The sequence below is a fragment of the Conger conger genome, chromosome 8 (assembly GCF_963514075.1).
Source record: "Conger conger chromosome 8, fConCon1.1, whole genome shotgun sequence".
Lineage (NCBI taxonomy): Eukaryota > Metazoa > Chordata > Actinopteri > Anguilliformes > Congridae > Conger > Conger conger.
In genome coordinates, this window is record NC_083767.1 from 51761056 (window position 1) to 51781445 (window position 20390).

The 20390-nt window shown below is 43.8% G+C and overlaps 2 protein-coding genes across 6 annotated transcripts in view; one reads left to right on the forward strand and one right to left on the reverse strand.

The window, feature by feature from the left end:
* Positions 1-18945, forward strand: LOC133134836 (endosome/lysosome-associated apoptosis and autophagy regulator family member 2-like). Its single transcript, XM_061251314.1, has 21 exons — positions 1-121; positions 2751-2922; positions 3254-3401; positions 3678-3767; positions 3869-3974; positions 4504-4656; positions 5008-5096; positions 5235-5415; positions 5911-6039; positions 7634-7724; positions 8519-8621; positions 9229-9366; positions 10202-10465; positions 11153-11326; positions 11642-11831; positions 12408-12504; positions 12740-12841; positions 13676-13802; positions 14069-14247; positions 14565-14727; positions 15642-18945. The coding sequence occupies exons 2-21, from the start codon at positions 2783-2785 to the stop codon at positions 15705-15707; spliced, it is 2730 nt and encodes a 909-aa protein (XP_061107298.1). The 5' UTR covers positions 1-121; positions 2751-2782; the 3' UTR covers positions 15708-18945.
* Positions 17835-20390, reverse strand: part of LOC133134835 (metabotropic glutamate receptor 3-like) — a 41687-nt gene continuing 39131 nt past the window's right edge. For all 5 annotated transcript variants that reach the window (XM_061251311.1, XM_061251309.1, XM_061251310.1 and 2 more), the window contains one exon: positions 17835-20000. In XM_061251311.1, the coding sequence (XP_061107295.1) occupies positions 19924-20000 (77 nt within the window). In that variant the 3' untranslated portion in view covers positions 17835-19923. The remainder of the gene's footprint in view (positions 20001-20390) is intronic.

Genomic DNA, 20390 nt, shown 5'->3' on the forward strand with positions numbered 1-20390 from the left:
ACGGACTACTATTTTGAGTACACGGAATGTGACAGCACGGGGTCCCGGTGGCGAGTAGCCATCCCGCGCTCCCAGGGCGCTTGCACTGGCCTGCCGGACCCTGTCAGCGGCACCGACTGCTGTAAGTACCACCCCCTTGGCACCCGACCCTTGCAGTCATATCCCTCTTATTGTTTGGACAGTGTGTGTGTGTGTGTGTGTGGATCCTTTTGTCACCAGCTAATCAGTAGGCTGGAATTTCCTGTTCAGATAAGAAGCGTTTTTCAATATCGCCTGCTAACCCCAAGGTGATCCAGCGCATTCATTATTCAACAAAACAAAATGTAATATGTTTATGAATTCAGGTTGTCCACCTATGCTTTATTTATCGCTTTGACCTTAGATGCTATTGTTGTGGAGTCATCCATTGTTCTGTTTCGCTTTCACATCTGCTGCAACATTGCAGAAGGAAAGCTCATTTCCACAACCAAATTACAACTGAAATCCAAACCACAACATTCACGTTCAGTTGGACTCATGCCAAGGTAACTGAATTATTTGAATAGAGCTTCAGTCACTGGAGGAGACCTTTCACAGCTCTTTCAAATTGAGGGTACATCGCTATAGTGATTTAATCTGGGACACAGCATGTGTTTATGCCTCTTTAATCCACAGCATCGTTGTTGAATCTGGGACACAGCATCACACAATGCCTGCTGTATCTCTCTAGTGTTCAACGCAGAATTCCCAAATGCTAGTTAATTTGTTTATTTGGTCCGCAGGTGCATGCGATTCCACATTTTTTCATTCCCCTGGGCAAAGACAACAATGTTCTTTTAATAGCAGTGGCAGTGTGCTGTGTATGTGATATGCCTGGACAGAGCACAGCGCATGTGTGGGCTGTAGTGCACATGCTCAGTGAGTCAATATGGGAGCCTGAGGGTCAACAATGAAGCCACAATAGAATCTTATTAGTGATAAAAAATAAAAATAAAAAAAGACATGTAACTGCTAAAAAGTTGGACCTTTAGGAAGAACTTCAATACAGGGGTTATTATGTTGTTGTTTTTTTTGACATGACTCATTGAGGAAAAAACATCTATTGTGGTGCATGATAAGGGTGTATTGTGTTGTAATTAGTGGTTGTTATAGGGGCTTGTCATTAAGGCAACATGCAGGCTGGTGCGTGACTGTCTCAGAACAGGTGGTATTTGTATGTCCACAAGGAAGGGCAGAAATTGTGAATTTATACCTCTTAATTAGCCTTGAATTCATATGTATATTTAGATGTCATTGTGGGTTAATGGATTAGTGCTTAGGGGAGTAGACATGGAAATAGAAGGATACTGTCAAGTGTTAGTTGGTTCAGGAGTAAATCATGTTAGGACCCAGCTTCACTCAGTGAAATCAAAATCAGAACAATACAGGAACTCACCCAAGTCAACAAACACTTTACTAGAGAAAAGTTTATTGATTCTCAAACTGGCCAGTGGGATGATCACTAAACAAAATAAGTTTGCAGAACAGCAACCTTCAAAACACGGGTTGTATGACCTGACTTAAATACCCTTGGAGGCCAGATTACAATTTAAATTTACCATTTAAATTGTAATCTGCAATCTTTGCAATTGGACTTGAGGTCTTGAGTATTTCTTTTTGCTGTTCTGCAGTGTATATTTGTGTGTAAATGCATGTGCGTGAGTGTATGATTCTGGGCGATGTTGAGCATAGGTTTGTGTGTGCATGTGTGTGTTTGTGTGTGTGTGTGTGTGTGTGTGTGTGCGTGTGTGTTTGTGAGTGCATGTGTGTTTGTGTGTTTCTGCATGCATACACACCTTGTAATATAATTAAATAAAACTGTTTGGGATGCATTTGTACCTCCTTTAGCACTCAACAGGCCTCAACTGTCTCACTGAGACAAGTTGGATGTCTTTATTATGTTGTCATACTGTGACTGCAGTCAAACAGCTTAACAGCCTGGGTACCCACCCAAAATGCAATGTTTTTACATTGGGTGCACATGTAGAGCACCGTTTTACAAGTGACTGTTGCATGATGGCTGAAGCATGCTAATTTGTGTGACAGCTGAACTTTCAGTGCAGCTCCTGCTAAGGTAAAACAGTCATCTAATGAATTATTTAGAAATGATGAATTATTTAGATAACAGCTGTTTTCGAAGCCAAAACAAGTGACTCCCCTCGGTGTTCAGTTTATGGGAGCTTGTGTGTCCTTCTGAAGGAGGTCCACTGAGGACACTGCCTCCCTGCTGCAAGAGCTGGAAATGAGCTGGTGACCTCGGTGGAAAGCAGAATGTTTAAAATGATTTCAGAGACCTGCTGATGAGAGTGGTCATGAATAGTTATGCGTTTTCTGAATGACAGGCACATAATTCAGATTGAATGTGGAAAATTCACAGTTTAACTTGTGGAAATGCTCATAGTCAGAGCTATAATTCTTGTATACCTGTCATGAACAAAATGGGTTTTGAGAATGGTCTTCCAGTGGACATTTCAGGGCATTGGTAAAGGAAAAGGGATTATGGGTTATTTTCCATGTAAATGTTTTTCACTGAGTGTGTGATCAATGACAAGGGCTTGTGATGAATGTGTGATCAGTGTGAAGAGGTTGTGATGAGTGTGTGATCAGTGTGAAGAGGTTGTGATGAGTGTGTGATAAGTCAGAAGAGGTTGTGATGAGTGAATGAACAGTGAGAAGGGGCTGTGCATTGTGCACTGTGCTTCTGATCCTGGCCTGGTGCTCTTGTGTCTCAGCTTTCTCCTGCAATGCTGGTGAGTTCCTGGAGATGTCGGGCCAGCAGTGCACACAGTGTGCTGCAGGCACCTACTCTCTGGGCAGTGGGATCCGCTTTGATGAGTGGGATGAGATCCCAGCTGGATTCACCAGCCTGGCCACTGCTGGAGAAGAGGCGCTCAGCTGCAACAGGTGAGTGATCCACCGTATCCTACAACACAACCTCCCATCATCTACCTCCATTCTCATTACCATTCCTTTAACGTGAGGTTGGAATATCAGTGCCAGCAACAGTTATGGATCTCTCAGGTAAGTCCCTAAGATGACTTATCATTACAGGAATAGGAATGTTGAAGAGAACACACAGCTGAGTGGCATTCCCACAAGAGATTTTACCATTTATTGGAATGTAGGCCCCTTCATTTGGTGAAGACACTGGTCAGTTAGTAGTTCCTTCCTGGGTGGATGGCCTGGAATGAGACCTGTGCCCCTGACTGCAGCATGTGTACCCTCATTCCTCCAGCTCCACCTGGGTACCACAGGGGACCCACCTGCAGTCCAACCAGGATGAGTGCACTGTGTCCCTCATCTATGCAGTCCATCTCAAGAAACAGGGCTCTGTCTCCTTTGAGTACCAATATGTGGACAGCAACATCTTCTTTGAGTTCTTCGTAAGTATGCGTTTACGTTCATCAGTACTTCTCCAGGCTTATTTATGAAATGAGAGTTTAAACCTGAAGGTGATATTGAATACAGTAATGTTCATAATCATATTGTTATGTTGTGTACATGCTGTCTGGAATGGTGTATAAGATTTGTATTTCCACCCTTGCTGTGCCCCAGGTTCAGCACATAGCAAATATAATATCTGGAAACCAATCTATCAACAAGAATGTATGAAAAGTAAGATTCTTGTTCTTTTATGAGTACTGTGTTTTTATTTTCAGATTCAGAATGATCAGTGTCAGGAAATGGACCAAACATCTGACCAAAAGTGGATCAAGCTGACCAACAGTGGAGAGTGGGGGAATCACACTGCAAGTGCTAATACTCTGTTCACCTCTCAAAGGAAACATGCAGGCAAAAGCAGCATATTGTCATTTCAGTGCCAAAACAAACTCTTCTTTTTTTTCTGCAGGTGGACTTGAAGTCTGGTCCGAATATCCTCTACTGGAGGACAACTGGAGTTTTACTGGGTGCTAAAATCATTAAACCAGTACTGCTGAAAAATATTCAGATCAAAGGTAAAATACCCTGGTTTCACTTTCAATGTGGCATTTTCCACGATTGTATTCCGGATTCTGGTGAAGTACGTGTTACAGTGCTGTGTATTCCAGTATTATGTTATTTTGGGTTTTATACATCAGTGTCGTACGTTTTGTTGTTGTGTATGTAATTGTATCACTGCTTCATATTTGTTTTAGTGTTCAGTGGTTTGGGGTTGTGGAGGTTTTGCGTTCAGTGTTTTATGGTGATGGAGTTTTAGTGTTTAGTGGTTTGGGGTTGTGGAGTTTTGGTGTTCAGTGTTTTATGGTGATGGAGTTGTAGTGCTCACTGTTTTATGGTGATGGAGTTTTAGTGTTCAGTGTTTTTGGGGTTGTGGTGTTTTAATGTTCAGTGTTTTGGGGTTGTGGAGTTTTGGTGTTCATTGTTTTATGGTGATTGAGTTTTATTGTTCAGTGTTTTCGGGTTGTGGAGTTTTGGTGTTCAGTGTTTGTGGGGCTTTGCTGATTCTGTGTTAGTGCACTGTAATTTTTTCATTTTGACCTCCAGGTGTGGCCTACACATCAGAGTGCTTCCAGTGCAGGCCGGGGACCTTCAGTAAAACTCCAGGGTCTCCTTCCTGTGAACTGTGTGCCAGGGATACCTACTCTGGCAAGGGGGCCAGCTCCTGTACCCACTGCAACAAGGAGACACAGTTCTCATGTAGGTCCCAGTAACTCCACCATTTAATACTAAATGGTAATACTGCAGGGCTTGGGTCCAGTCCGCTGCTAAAACATCCCATTCCTGTGAACATTGTTTAGTTCAAACCTGCTTAGATTTCCTCTCTAGTTCTGACTTCTTAGAGTCACTTTGCACTGACATCTTTACAGTTTGAAGAAAGTTGGGAAACCACTTGGATCAGGTTCCTCTGTGGCAGATCTTGGTATAGAGGCCTGCAGATAAACTTGAGCATGTCCACAGGCCGTGGTTTTACACTGCATATCTGTGAATGCTGCTCCATGACATGTCTCCAGTGTTTTGAAGAGCTAATCTCTGTTCCTCTCCCCTCAGCCGAAGGAGCTACGGAGTGTAAGGAGAAACCAGCCTGTTCAGAGAAGGACTATTTTCAGATCCACACGCCCTGCGACAGTGAGGGGAAGGTACTTTGAGCGCTGTACTTATCACCCGAATACCCTCTGTGATTTTATTTTAGATAACATTCAGTCTTTTAACATTGAATGCTATGTAAAATTCTCCGCCATGTTGTGCGGTGAGAACAGGCAGACTTTCTGTTCCAGACGCAGATCATCTACAAGTGGATCGTGCCGAAGATCTGCGTGGAGGACGTGCCGGGTGCGGTGGTGCTACCCCCTTCAGGGGAGAGGCAGTCATGCCCACCGTGTAACCCTGGCTTCTACAACAATGACACAGCCAGCTGCTCCCCCTGCCCCACTGGCACCTACTCCAACGGCATGAACGGTAACGGACTCAGTTCCCCTCACATCTCTATCTGGCACAGCACTCAGGATGAGGACAGGATGTGGACTGCTTAACTGTGTTTTAGATTAGTATTGATTCATTTCTTTGTGTTCAAAAGTGACTTAGACATCCTAATTGTTATTGCTACTTTAACCAATTGTAATCACACGCAGGCATAATATTTTGGAACTCAAAAGCTTAAATTATATTTTAGATGTTATTTTAATTATTATGTGTCATTATAATATTATGTGTCGTCCCGTTAATTATGTTTTTTGTGTGAAAAAAAAAGACAAAATTATGTGAGCTTTGATTTCGTGGAGCCACCCTGTGGCCAAAATTATTACTGGGCCATGTCCGAATCTGCACACTTGCCTGCTATTGAGTATACAATTTGCATACTTGTACTCAATAGTGGGCTTGTGTGGTAATTTGGACAAGGCCCAGGTCTTCGGATTGAACATGTTATGGTAACCCTGTGTTGTAAATCTCCAGCGTGTCAGAAGTGTCCAGCGGGCACAGAACCAACCCTGGGCTATGAGTTCAAGTGGTGGAACACACTGCCCTCCAACGTGAAGACGTCCTGCTTCAATGTGGGCAACTCCAAGTGCGACGGCATGAATGGTGAGTGGGGTGTAGTTGGAGCATCTGGGGACTAGATGGCGCTGTGACATCACAGGAGGACAAAAATGAAAGCTCAAAAATTCTAACCAAGTTGCAGCTCACTCCCAGCAAACATGTCTCTTGTTACATGCATTTATTTATTTTTATAACGCTAGGAGTGTTTTTTTGTTTGTTCTGCTGTCTAAAGCTAAAGAGAGAGGGTGGGAATGAGAGAGAGTGAGAGGAGTGACAGAGACACAGAGACTGAGAGAGGGAGAGAACGAGGGTTAGAGAAAGGGACGGGTAATGTTAGATTGGTAGGGAAGACACAGTTTCGGGGAGAGAAAGGGATAGGAGGTGGAAGTGAGAATAAGAGAAGGAATAAGAGATGAAGAGAGAAGGGGAGAAGTCGAACTCGGCAGAATGGGGGAACAGCAGACCTGAAATAAACATCCTCTTCGGCCGTGATACAGTAGAGTGCTTATATCTCTCTCTCTTTCCGCTCCCCCTGCCTGTAATGGACTATGCAGGGAAACAGCAGGGAAAACACATTTTAATATCAGGACTTGTACCTCAGGGCCTCCATGTGTTCCCTTTCTCTGCAAACACATTCATTTGGAAAAGTACACTGTAGCTTGAGGGCACACTAGGTGTAGCCCCCACACTGCTATCAATGCCAGATTGATTTACTTCAGTGGCTAGATCAGTCATAGCCCAGACACTCTTCTCCCTGATGAACACTTTTCAGCATTGGGAGATGCATTCACTACACTCTTGTCCTCCTGTCTTGTCTTCCTAGTGAGGATCAATATAGTTAATGCAGCCAGATTATTTACACAAATCCCCTTGGAGGGAGGGTGTTTATTAAGACAACTGCATCAGTTCATCTTAATTATTGTTTATTATGAATGTTTCAATATGGTACGATAAAATGGCTGCTTTAGTGCATGGCTATGACTGGATAAGAGCTTGATGCAAGCTCAGAGTAATGCAATATAATGATTAAAATTCTGGTTGCACTGGTGGTAAGGATATTAGCCTTAGCTGCTGCAGCACCTTCAAATGTCACGGTGTCATATTTGCATCCAGGAGGTGGTGCAAGATGCTATTGAGGTCCTTTAATAGGTTATGGGATCACTTCATTTGCAGTGTATTGCATCAGTCTGCAACTGATATGCTTTACACGGTTTCTCACGGTGACGCATTTATACTGCTTGATTTATTCAGGAGGAGTAGAGGTAAAAAATACCAATTTCTCTTGTATAAGGATACAATGCAGTGTGCAGATTGTAGTCCACATACCATTGTCCTGTTCTTTGGCCACCAGTACTCCACCACATTAGTTGACTAATTTTCTTACTGTTAAAAAATAAGGTGTTTTTTGAATCACCAAAAGTTATGGCAACTAACAGCCACCCGTTCAGGTGACCTGAAACGCCAAATTCAAAACATAAAAAACACCTTCTCAGATTGAAAAATCTCATTGAGGTTTTAAAATCTCATTGAAACTGCCTTGTCAGAGAAAAGGATATGCTAAAACATATCAAGGTTTGCTTATTAAAGCATGATGATTCCTCATTTTTCAAACAATTGACTGCGCTGTGTGGTTCTTCAGGATGGGAGGTGGCAGGTGATCACATCCGCAGCGGAGCCGGGGGCTCTGACAACGACTACCTCATCCTGAACCTCCGCATACCAGGCTTCAAGTGAGTGCAGCCCCCAGACAGACTCTCAGCTGCGGTAATGCTGTTAAAGAGCACCTGTGTTTGGCTAACCACTCCTTTCAACATCGTCCTTGCACTGTGAGAGAAAGCAACTGGCTTTGTGTTGTCACCTCTCAAAGGGAACACAACTGAGTTTACTTTAAAAACATTTCTAAAACAAGATCATCCAGATCAAATTAATTGCAAGCTCCAGTTAGATATGTCAAATGACGATGAAATTAATTATTCTGAATTATTAGGGGCGGCACGGATGGTGCAGTGGGTAGCACTGCCGCCTCACAGCAAGGAGGTCCTGGGTTCGAATCCCCATCGGCCGGGGCCTCTCTGTGCGGAGTTTACATGTTCTCCCCGTGTCTGCGTGGGTTTCCTCCGGGTACTCCGGTTTCCTCCCACAGTCCAAAGACATGCACGTTAGGCTGATTGGAGAGTCTAAATTGCCCGTAGGTATGGGTGTGTGAGTGAATGGTGTGTGTGCCCTGCGATGGACTGGCGACCTGTCCAGGGTGTATTCCTGCCTTTCGCCCAATGTATGCTGGGATAGGCTCCAGCCCCCCTGCGACCCTGATCAGGATAAGCGGGTTCAGATAATGGATGGATGGATGGATGAATTATTAGGTGAATTATTTGTATATTTTAGAGAATAGCCCTTGGTGCCAACACTTGCAGTTACTCGACAATTAGTTGGATATTCATGTATCTTTGCAAGGTTATAATACAGGGTAATGAATATGTTACAGTTTCTCTGGAGGAATTAATTGTGACCTTCGTTCATTTAGACTCCCCACATCAATGGAAGGGACCACAGGCCGGGAGTTTGGCCACATCACCTTTGTGTTTGAGACGGTCTGCACTGCCGACTGTGAGCTCCACTTCATGGTGGTATGTCAACCCAAACCTTCCCATCCCATACCAGTGCACGGCCATCCAGCTCTCTTCATTCCAGTTTCACTCATAATTTACTTATACAATCGTACTAATAATCCCAAGGGCCAAAATGCTGGTTCAGGCCATGGCATCCCTTTGGCTGCCAGTGTCCTTTTTTTCCCTTTATTCTTTATATCCTGATATTTTTCTTTTCTGAATGACCTGGTGGGATTGAGTGTCAGGAATCTGTGGATCTTTATCAGCTGAAAGGGTCAACACTGTGATGTGCTGGTGAGTTGCAGACTGTTAGACCCTGTGCAGAATGCAGGCAGTCAGTGACTGCAGACAGAGACCAAGGAGAAACCAGAGGGGCCTTGTCTGACCTTTATTATATACAGATGTGCTCTGCATCTGAATGACAAAGATCCTTTACCCATGGTCACTGTTGCACAGCTGTTTCTTGAAGAATGCAGCCTTGTATAATCACATTGCGGGTTCACGAATGGTTGTTACGTGTAGGACAATGACATAATGTCCTTTGTGAACTCTATCTAGTAATTATTATGACAACAGAGCCTTCCAGGAGTAGTTGGATGTTGAATTCCAGTGCTGCCCCCTGCAGGATATGAACCGGAAGAGCACCACTGTGGTGGAGTCTTGGGAGGGCAGCAAGGAAAAGCAGTCCTACACCCACATCATGACCAAAAATGCCTCTGTGTCCTACACCTGGGCTTTCCAGAGGACCAACCGGGCTCAAGACGTAAGTGTGGAGCACTGCAATGGCTTGTGGGATACTACAACATAGGTCACGCTGGTGGCTAGAATCTCTATTCATCTCTAACACAGACGATGAATAGAGATGAGAGAGTGGATGTGTGGTTTGTCCTGGTCTTTCTATAGGCCAAGAGGACTAAGGGTGGGTCAAGAGGTAGGGTAATCACAGCTATTGTACAATGTAGCCCAGAGCAATTGCTATCCTTTGTGCAGCATCTACAGTACATAGAGTGTATATATAGAGCTTGATTTTGTATTAAGTCTGCTTGTGATGTCAGCACAAACAAGCAGCATGCCAACGGAGCTTTTATTGTGAGAATTTGGCACCAGACTATTAGCTTTGGCAAGATCAAGCGTTGGCACGCCCTGGTATGGCTCAACAGTGGAAGGCCAGCCAGCGACTGGCATATCTGTTACAACACAGATGCATACCATGCCTGTCTCCATAAGAGCACAGACATGTGTAATGCCTCATCTCTTTAAGAGCATATACAGTGTCTGACCTTTCTGAAACAACACCTCCAGTCTGTCCCCTCCCTTTTTTCAGAAGTCCTGTTATGTGAAATTGCTTGGATTCTTGCTTGGGTCTCCTGCTTTCATTTATGCTGACTGCATAATGTATAATTGACAGTGGCTGCACACTTATTCCACTTCATGCGCTCTGCTCATTAGTTATAACTCTCCCAGAGCAATGTTCTTGTTAATTTTTCTTTTGCATACTCTGCTTGTTTTTTAATGACTGGCTTTAGGGATGTAAATCCTGTTCTGTGTGTGGCAGTCCCTGGAATACTTCAGATATGCCTGTGACTTATTTCTCTCAGGTCAGGCAGCACGTCAACGACATTGCGAAGATCTACTCCATCACGGTTACCAACGCCCAGAATGGAGTGGCCTCCTCTTGCCACCCCTGTGCCCTGGTGTCCCAGGCCTCGGGGTCCTCCTGTGTCCCCTGCCCAGCTGGACACTACATTGAGAAAGACACCAACCAGTGCAGGGAGTGTCCTGTAGACACTTATCTCTCCAGACACCAAATCTATGGCACGGAGGCCTGCTTGCCCTGTGGGCCAGGCAGCCGGAGCAACAAGGTACTTGTAGTTCTTCATGGGCCTGAAAAAGTGGGTTCTGTAGTATTTGAACAAAAAAAATGGGGATTTAAGAAAGCGTATTGTATCTTGAGGCCATTCTGACCCTCTTTTTCTGGAGCAAACCTCTTTTTTTTTTGACAGCAATTAAAAAGCAGCTCTATTTAACTTCTCTGCTCAGGAGGACAACAGCATAGTGCCCCAATTTAACCAGTACACATTTGGTTGCAAGTTCAATTGATTTCTAGTTTATTTAAGTGTTGCATTTCTGGTCAGAGTGGGGGCTCCTCTGGGTTCTTTTCATTGGTGTGTGTGATTTCTACCCCAGAGGAAGTGCTTTTTCAGCCTTCTGTTCTGAATTCTGGGGGAGGGTTTGGCGGATATGACTGCCTTCAGCTCCACTAAATGGCTTTGGAGAGGCACCAGAGAGAAACGCCCTGCAGGCAGTGAGGAACGCCCCGCAGGCTGCCCGGAGACATAGGCAGGCAGCCTGGAGATACGGGCACGTAGATGGATGGCGGGAACAACGGCGCCCTTCATCGTGGCTGCTCTCGGGCTGTGTGAAACCAGGGCCACACAAGCCGCCTGGCGTTCTCTGCAGGGCTGAACCGCCCCACCGTCTCCGCTGGTGCTCTCTCTCCCTGTCTGCCAATAATGGGGCTCTTTGTTACGTTCTCTTTCCCCTTGAAGGAGCACTCTCTCTGCTTCAGCGACTGCACATTCGCACACGCGACGCACAACCGGACCCTGACATACGACTTCGGCCAGCTGGGCCCAGGGGGCTCCATCATGAATGGGCCCAGCTTCACATCCAAAGGGACTAAGTACTTCCACTTCTTCAACATCAGCCTGTGCGGACCTGAGGTACACAGTCTGCGTGGGCTCCGTTCTCTCCCACTCTGAGCACAAAGGATGCTCCGACTGCATTTTTAGTCCATAAGACTCCCTCTTGGCTGATTCACTTTCCTCAGCATTAGCAGTTTATGGAAGCTAATGGAAACCTTCATAAAAACAAGGTCCTGCTCTAGCTTTATAGAATGGCCTAATCTCATCAGATGAATTAAGTGCCACTGGGGGGTGATTAAGGATTTTGGAAAGGTGCAGGAATATCTTTTGTAACTCACATTATGAATGAGGTTCTTTGGCAAAATGTGCAATTCCGCCCCTTCCCACCTCCAGGGTGAGAGGGCGGCCATTTGCAATGACAACGTGACAGACCTGTCCAGCAAGAACCTGCTGAGAGAGTCCGGCGAGTTTGTGAACAATGTGGAGACCTTCATCTGTATGTCAACTATCATTCCCCCTGATGGGCGAGGCTTCAGGACAGCTGTCTCCTCCCAGTCCATCAGCTTGGCAGACATCTTCCTGGGTAAGATGGGAGATGAGCTATAGGCTATATGAGAAAAACGCAATAGGGCCTCTTTGTGGAAGGACTCTCAAAATAAATGAATAAAACTGGGATGGGGGTTAGATTATGGGTTTACATTTGTATGTTTTATGTCAGCCTAAGGCCACTGGTATTGACAGTAAAACATTTTGCCCAATTAAAATAATGAAGGCAAACCCTCCAGGGGATTGTAGGTAGGCAGAGGGGGCTGCTGGTGGTTGAAGGAGACCTGATACAGCACATTTGACTGCAGTAGAGAGCTTTGTCTCACTTCTGCTGACTTCTCCTGCCCCAGCACAGCTTCAGGCACTCACGTTATTATTATATTATATACTTTTATTATTAGCATTGCCCCTGTTCAGTAATAGACAGCTAGGGGACATGCAAAATGAAATCTTTGGGAAAGACATTTCCTAATGACTGTACTATTTCGTATATATTTCCAACTCATGGACATTGATTTACAGCTTCTCGTGGCTGCTGCTGTTTTGCCATGTCATTAATACAAATCTCTTTTAGAAATGTGGGTTTGACTGTTTTCTCTGATTGGGTCTGAAGGTGCAACCGTGGAAAATACACTCAGTGGTATCAGTGTGAGCCCAGATCTATTCGGCGAAACATCAAAGGGACTGCCTGATGTAAACTTTTTCTACCGGTGAGTGCCAACATGGCTGTGCGTTGCTCGATTTCAAAAGACAGCAGAAGAACTGTGTACTGCAACAAAACTTTCTGCTTATTTATCACACGTAGTGGATTGAAGATGATTTCAAGCACAAACAGTGTTGGTAGAGCTTGTTCAGATGTGACATCACTGCTCTATGTTTTTTTTTTTTCTTGTTGTTGCAGTTATTATTTCAATTTGAATGATATGTGGCCTGTTCTGGTCTCAGATCACCTCAGGCGACATCATCGTGGGAAAATGGTCGGAGTGCAGTCATCAAATTGCGGTGTAACCCAGAAAAACCCGCAAGGGAAGAGCTGACCGTGCCCAGGTATCACCCTCTTAGTCAAATTCTGTGGAAAGTATGAACAATGAGTATATACTCTCCTGCAGCCTGTAAAGGCAGTCATCTGCTGGCATCTTCATGTTGCACCCCCTAGAGTACAGTACTGCAGCTTCCATCAATACATGGACGCTTGTCGGAAGGAGAGCATCATATACCTTATTATGACAGCCCAGGCACACATTTTCTACAATATAAAGACTGTATGTAATTACAAGCAATGGTAATGCCATGCAAACCCAGCAGGGTTTTAGGTGTGTTCTTGGCTGAGCTAATAATCACCGATGATAGTAAATGAAGAGCCTGGATTGAATGAGCTGTTCTCATCCTTATGTGTTCTTATGTCATTATAAAAAGATATTACATCATTTTATCCAAAGTCCAAGCACTTCACAGTCCATACTCTGAAAAAAATGAGTTCATGTTATAAAACAGAGATACGTAAAGGGAGCAGTCTTGAAACACTCTGGCAGCTGAAATAGGCAAACCCCAATCCTCTTACAGCTCTTAAATTAGTATGGAAGGGAATTTTTTTTTTTTGCTCCTTCTGATTTTCATCTTAGGTCTGTCGGATTTTGACGGTGAGTTATCTTTCAGTTCAAGCCCATCTGCTTTCTCTGAAAGTTTCTTCTGCTGCAGTTAAATTGCTTGAAATCTCCTTTTTGCAGATGAACGTTTTGTAAGAAGAAAATGGTGTTTGTGCAGGGAGGTGATGATTCACTGGCGTTTCCCTGGTTCAGCCGTGAATGTGTCTGCCAGGCACGACCATCCACCTGCTGCCTCTCCATAGTGTGTGATTGAGCTCACTTCCTGTTTCTGCAGTAAATGTCCAGCAGGGACCTGCGATGGGGGCACCTTCTACTTCCTGTGGGAGAGTGCCAGCGCTTGCCCACAGTGCACTGAGGCAGACTACCACGGAATCGAGGGCGTCTGCAAAGGCGGGGTTCAGGTCAGGCACACTCTCCTCCACTTTCACAAATCATCCCTCTCTTCTCTGGTTTCAAACACAATTTATTTCTCTTTTCACTTTGCCCTCTGATCAGTTCAACCTTAATTAATATAGACTTTTTATACATTTGTACTACTGAATATTTCCTAAAACAATTCTGCTGCAATGGTAATGCCTTGAAAATCAAGACTAGTCCTCACCAACAAGGCTAGTTCATAACAACGCTGTGTGAACAACACATGGCACCGTCATATGTTTCTCCTCAGGACACCCATTATGTGTGGAATGAGCCAAGGCTGTGCACCAGAGGAGTCTCTCTACCAAGGAAGAGGTCCTCTCCCTGCGAGGCCATAGACCTCTGGCTCAAGCTGGGATTAGGAACAGGGGCTTTCACTGCCGTGCTGCTCATATCCGTCTCCTGTTACTTCTGGAAGAAGAATAAGAAGTGTGTGGGAAGCATAACACATTTACATCTGCAGTTAACACACAGGCTAATGCCACGCTAACATAATATTAGCATCATAGCTACATGGTAACATTGCAGCTTTCTTATAGACTTTCTTACCTGCAAAAATACTGATCAATGATAGATATTGTAGGTATTTCTGCATTGGCTTTGCCTCCTTACCGACATAGCCCCTTACACTAGTGTTTTATATGGAAAATGTCATCATCTGTTGGATTTTTACTTGCTGAACCTGATTGATGCCATTTGTGATTGGTGGAACGTGGCCAGTCACGCACTGTTCTGTTCGTTGGCAGGCTGGAGTTTAAGTACTCCCGGTTGGTGATGTCGGCCAATAAGGAGTGCGAGCTCCCGGCGGCTGACAGCTGTGCCATCATGGAGGGAGAGGATAACGAAGAAGACGTGGTATACTCCAACAAACCCTCGCTCCTAGGAAAACTCAGGTCCATTGCTGCAAAGGTGAGAGTAAGGAGTAAACCTGATCAAGCGATAGCTAAGTGTATTATTTTCATCCTCATTAAACCACAGCATGTTCATTAATGTGTTGTGTCTCATTAAGCTACATTTTTTATGTAGTAAGTTTGGAATTTGGGACAGTGCGTTCTTTGCTGAAAAAGTCGCTCTTGTGTTTTTGAGCTCTCGCCCATTTAGTAAACAACCCAGGAGCTGGCAGAGAGCTAGCAGGAGGTTGGCGCATTTCCTGTACTGACTCATTTAACAAGGGCACGCAGACAGAGTGACAAAACATTGATTTGTTTACCGAAAGCCCAACAAAAACAGACACTGATCAGACCCTGAATTTCAGGATGTGTTATGTAGCCTGCTAAATTAGACGCAATTGCCCAGTTGGCGCATGCAATGACTGCATCCAGTATTTCTCAGACATCAGTGAAAGTTGAATCCTTCCCTCCCCCTTCACCATCTAAGGGCCTGAATTCAACTATATCGTAGCAGACACTGATGCAAGAGCATAGAGAGGGATTCAGCTCTGATGTGTCTGCCTTCATTTTTAACCAAAAGCAGTCCATACAGAATAAAGTATAATAAATTGTAGAAAGGGATGCAAGGTGATTGAATGAAGGCAATATTTGCTGCATACGAAACTGTAACAGTGTTTTACCCCCTTTCCCCCTCTGTTGTAAATTATTATAAGTTGTTGGTGTCTAATTTAAATGGCCATTGGGGGGTTGTAAGTATTTCCTATTGAACCAGTGCACTGTATAAAGTACCGTGTGCAGAAATTTGTTTCTCTCAGTGTTTCTGTTTCGGCCTATGGCCAGCCACCTTATACAGAACAGTTGTGACGTGGGCAAGGATTCTGCTCTTGGGTTCTCTATTGGAGTGATGTGCAGCTGACACATTCTCGTTTCCAGGGTAACGGAGAAAGCTGTGAGTCTGTACAGCTGAAGCCCAAGCCAGAGCGGTGGGTGTGGGGGTAAAGGCCTGGGAGACATTTTAGGACTGAAAAACCCACCCTTAACACGCCTTGGAAATGACCCACCAATCTGGAACTCAGCCTGTGAAGGTGTTCATTGCTACTGGCCTCAGTAAAGTTTTCATTGGACATGTGGGAAGTCTCTTAGCTCCACCAGCATTCAGAAATAGGAGACTGACGGCACCAAGTTACTTAGTAGTAACTCATGCTAAGGAGATTCGCTCACAAAAAATAGACTTTACCAGCAGACGATCTGAGAGCCTCTTGCTGGCTGTTTCCTGATCCTGATCGTGTCTCGATGGACGCAGGTATAATTTTTTTGGCAATGGATTCTTCCATCATACATTTGAAGCATTCCCACTTGTGAGGTCTGAAGAGGCTGAACGGCTGAGATTCCCCTGTCCTGCAGCGAGTTGCGATGGCTCGGTTGTATCCCCTTTGGCCGACCGCAACAAATTTAACAGAGCGGTTAGGACAGAAGATGGAGAAGCATTCTTCACAAGGTCACCGTGGTGATATCGTGTTCCAGTGCCCAGGGATGGCATCTGAAGCAGTCAGCTGGAATGCTGTGCTGAGGACAGATTCCTGTTTGTTATTTAATGTTGGTGTGTGTTTGTATTTTGTTTAGTTGTTTGTTCTGTATTCTGTCACATCAAATTGTTGTCACGGAATGTTTATGGCATTGCACACTGCTAGGTAATGCCCCTATCCAATTGTCTGTTGTGTGTCTCAGTACTGCCCATAGGCCTGGTCCCTTTAGCCTGTTGAGGCTATATTCTGTATCTGACTGAACAACTACCCCAGCATTTCAGCTCACACATGCCTTCAATCTTTACATTTCCATCATATAATTGAATTGAAACTGACTACCATATAAAATATCAATATTGTGAGTCCTATGTCTGCTGCTTCTATTTGTATTTCTTTCCAGGATTGTACAAAATCTGGAATAATGCATCTCGTATTTAAGGGAGAGCAGGCCTGTCCTGAGCAAATCGCACATTGTTGGAAATTGTGTTGTTTGTAATCACGCTGTGAAACATCCTAAATTATGCAGACAGTGTTACTGCGAAGGCAATGTGCATTCGCTCCACAACACAACAGGATAAATGGAACTGATATCCTGTGGGAGCTGTTCTGGCTATTTTGTAATCATCCTGTTCACCATTTTTTATCATCTCCAAATACTCAATTAGGTATGCGCCTTCTCCAACCCAAACATTCTGTTTTCCCGGTTTGCTAAAAGCACTGCGTTTTGGAGGGTGAGCAGAGGTGAGGCTGCTGTCATGGTTTCCCATCATTAAAGTGGGGGGGGGCGCATTATGATCGCACTTGGAGCAAAGACACCGAGATGTGCACGGCCAACCAAAAAATTCTGTCCCCGAGGGAGAAAAAGCTCTCAATTGAGCCCTTCCCTGTACCTGCCCTCTATGCACATAAACAACTGATAAAAGGGACATTTTTCAAAAAAGCTTTATCACATTATAGACTTTCACAGCATTCTTGTGGGAGAGACTTTGAAAGAAAATCCCTCAGAAACTCTGTTTTGTCTCTCGCCTGTCTGTAATCCCGTGAAATGAAGACTGGATGTCACTAGAAAGGACATGCTGAGGAATGTAAAATGTCATTGATAAACAGCCACTGCCTAAATCATCACAAATTAACTTTGATGATTTCCTCTGGGCCTGAAAAAAACCACAACCAATTGTGTACTCTGCTCTTTTAAAGTTAGAAGTGTGTGTAAAGGCATGACAGAGCTTTTTAGCCAACTTAAGCAATGGAGTTTTTTCACGCTTCTCAGGATTCTGGCACTTTCTTTTTAGGTCACTTCCAAAGGCATAAGCAAGGTTTGGAACAAGCAGCCGTGCTATAGCGGTTATGTGGGTTAGACCGGAGGACAGTCACGCAGATTGCACAGCTCCCTGACTGTATCCCTTAAGTCATGCAAACATGCCACTCACTGGGGGAAGGCATCTCCTCATGTCCCTTTCCCAGGAACATTTTTCAAGGGTAGTCTGGTGTATTTGTTCTGCAGGATTCAAGCTTTAAATACTCATGTGGAGATCTTCAGTTTGTCTCCACAATGCAGTCATGAAACCAGCAAGGCAAGAAATGAAGGAGATGCAAACAGTGATTGATTAGTGTTTATTGTCATGTGCTCATGTCCTCGTTATTGCGCTTGTCATCGGCACTGAACTATTGCTTTTTGCTTAGCCAGACACTGCCTGAGTTCAGATTGGCCCAAGACAACACAGATTTTTTCTGCATTGGGACAACTGGGAAATTGGACTTGCCATTAAACCAGGCAGTATGTATTCCATCTCACAACCTTGCACTTTGGGGGAGACCACTTGTGTGCAAACATATTTTTGAGACTTGTCTGCATGGGTTGTGCCTGACTTGGACCTGCATTTATATGCAGGTAGAGCTTGCGAGCCATAGCCCCTGCCCTGTTCTGCAACGTCCTCAGTGGAGGCAAGAATAGAAATGTCGGCAAACTGTCTGAGGGCACCAGCCGAGCTCCAAGCCCTCTCTCAAAGGATTTTGGGAGAGATGTTGTCTGTGGTTGTCCACACAAGCCATAGTGCCACGCTGTGTGTCTCCCAGAGAAGGACTGGGGAGTGAACAGATGCACTGCATGCTACAAATATATAATCCCACATGTTTTAGAGAAACTGCTCGACCTGGGGCATGTGGCTATTTTACAAATCCACAGCACAGCTTCGTCTTGCAATACCAACATGCACATTTCTTTTGTATTTTATTTTTTTAACCACAGGGATCTGAGGCATTTCATTTTCAATAGCAGACTCTCAAATGTATCTGGGTGTGTTCAGAAGCCATGCTACCACAGAGATCCGTGGATAACTTCAATGTGCAGAACATTGGATTTTAGAAAATGTTTTACCTTTGAATGCAAATGCAATGTTTTTTTTTTTTTTTTTTTTTTTTTACTGTAATAGAACACAACAAAGCAGTGAGGAGCAGATGTGGTACTTCTGACATTTCAGCCTCCATGTTAAGTCTGTTTCTTTCATTTTTCAACAGATTTGTCTGTTTAATTACTCTAATACATTGGAAGACAAGTTCAATGAGGATGCCATTCTCATAATGAAAGCTCTGATGTACAACATTTTAAATATTTTGTATTGTGGTGTACATCATGCTGAGTTGTACAAGTCAAGTTTAAACAATATCTATTATTTACTGTTATGATAATTTATTAAATATGAATGGCTTAAGGAGTACTCTTATGTCATGTTTTTGTTCACTACAGATGTTTGTAACTACTGTCTGATGTCTTGTTTGCCTGAATTTTCATTTTTTTAAAAATAGTCCAGAGTATGACTTTTGGGTCTTCATAAATAAATAAACATCACAAAGACATTCACATTGCCTCTAAACACAGATACCTGTTGTTTTAACAGCAGTTGGCATGACTCAAATTGACTCAATATACCTGTGTCTCTAAAACAGCAATGCCTTAAAAATTGTATGCCATACAAGGCAACATGATGCACCTGCATCCTATGTGCACACAATCTCATTATAAAACTACAAGACAAGTTTAAGGCACAAAAGCCATCAATAAACATCATTACATTTTACTACAGATTACATACTATTAGCAAGGTCCGCCACGGTTTCATTGTCATTACACTCTGTGACTCAAGATGATAATGTCAGACAGCACAGGCATCTTTGACATCCTACAGACTTTACAAACACCAATAGTTAGAGGAGCCTTAAAATTGCATTTTTAAAATACTGTATTTTTTTGTCAATTTGCGTAATACTGTCAACTTGTGCTGTTAAAACCATCATTTAAAGGTAATGTACATATTATATACAACATAGAAACAAATAATCTGTTATCACAATGAGGCCTACAAAATAAAGAGACAAGTAGCTTGTCCAAAATCCCCAGTGCAGCACGTCAGTGTGTTACTGCTGCATCCAATTAAAAATGTACAGTATAACACTGGAGTTTATGGTTATTTACAAAGCATAGTAAAGCTATCAAAAAACAAACTTCCCCAAAAACATCCTATAAATTTTACTTTTTTCTCTACAACAATGTCAGTTTTTTTTTATGTACAGCCCTTAAAAATAATGTAATACACACTTTCTACATTAATGGTACTAGCTCACAGGAGGTGCACAATATGTGCAAATTTTCTAACAGTCTAAGAGGAAGAGTTAGAGGGGTTTAATGGAGGTCACAGGGAGGAAGTGGTGGAGTCGACGATCTCTCTGCCATTACAGACTGTGGGCACGTAATGGGCACTCACAGAACCTGAAAGGAGAGGGTAAATCAGGACATAACTCCCAAAGAACACCTCATCTTCAATACCTACAAAAAGAATATCATCTCCTGTTTAAGAACTGAGCACTCTTTGACATTTTCTCAGGAGATGAACGTGTTTTTATCTACTCCTGCTCCTTAGAGTACCTGTTTCTACGTTTGACTTTAAAAAAAAGTATCAAATGATTCATCTGGTCCATTTCTTTCCCAATGTTTCAGTACATTTGACTTAAACTGGGTTGGGACCGACCAGCAGGGGTAGCACCAGGAACTTTGGGCCCCATGAAAAGATCTCACATTTGGCCCCAGGATTCCAGGAAATCCTATGTTCTCATATCTTTTGAGGGCCCCTGTCAGTAGGCACCCCCCTCCCTACTGTTC

Excerpts from the sequence above, each read along its gene's own strand:
- LOC133134836 (XM_061251314.1), top strand. The coding sequence starts at position 2,783 with ATGTCGGGCCAGCAGTGCACACAGTGTGCTGCAGGCACCTACTCTCTG. Across the intron at positions 3,402-3,677 it reads ACATCTTCTTTGAGTTCTTC|ATTCAGAATGATCAGTGTCA; the intron begins GTAAGTATGCGT and ends TTTTATTTTCAG. Across the intron at positions 5,416-5,910 it reads CTACTCCAACGGCATGAACG|CGTGTCAGAAGTGTCCAGCG; the intron begins GTAACGGACTCA and ends GTAAATCTCCAG.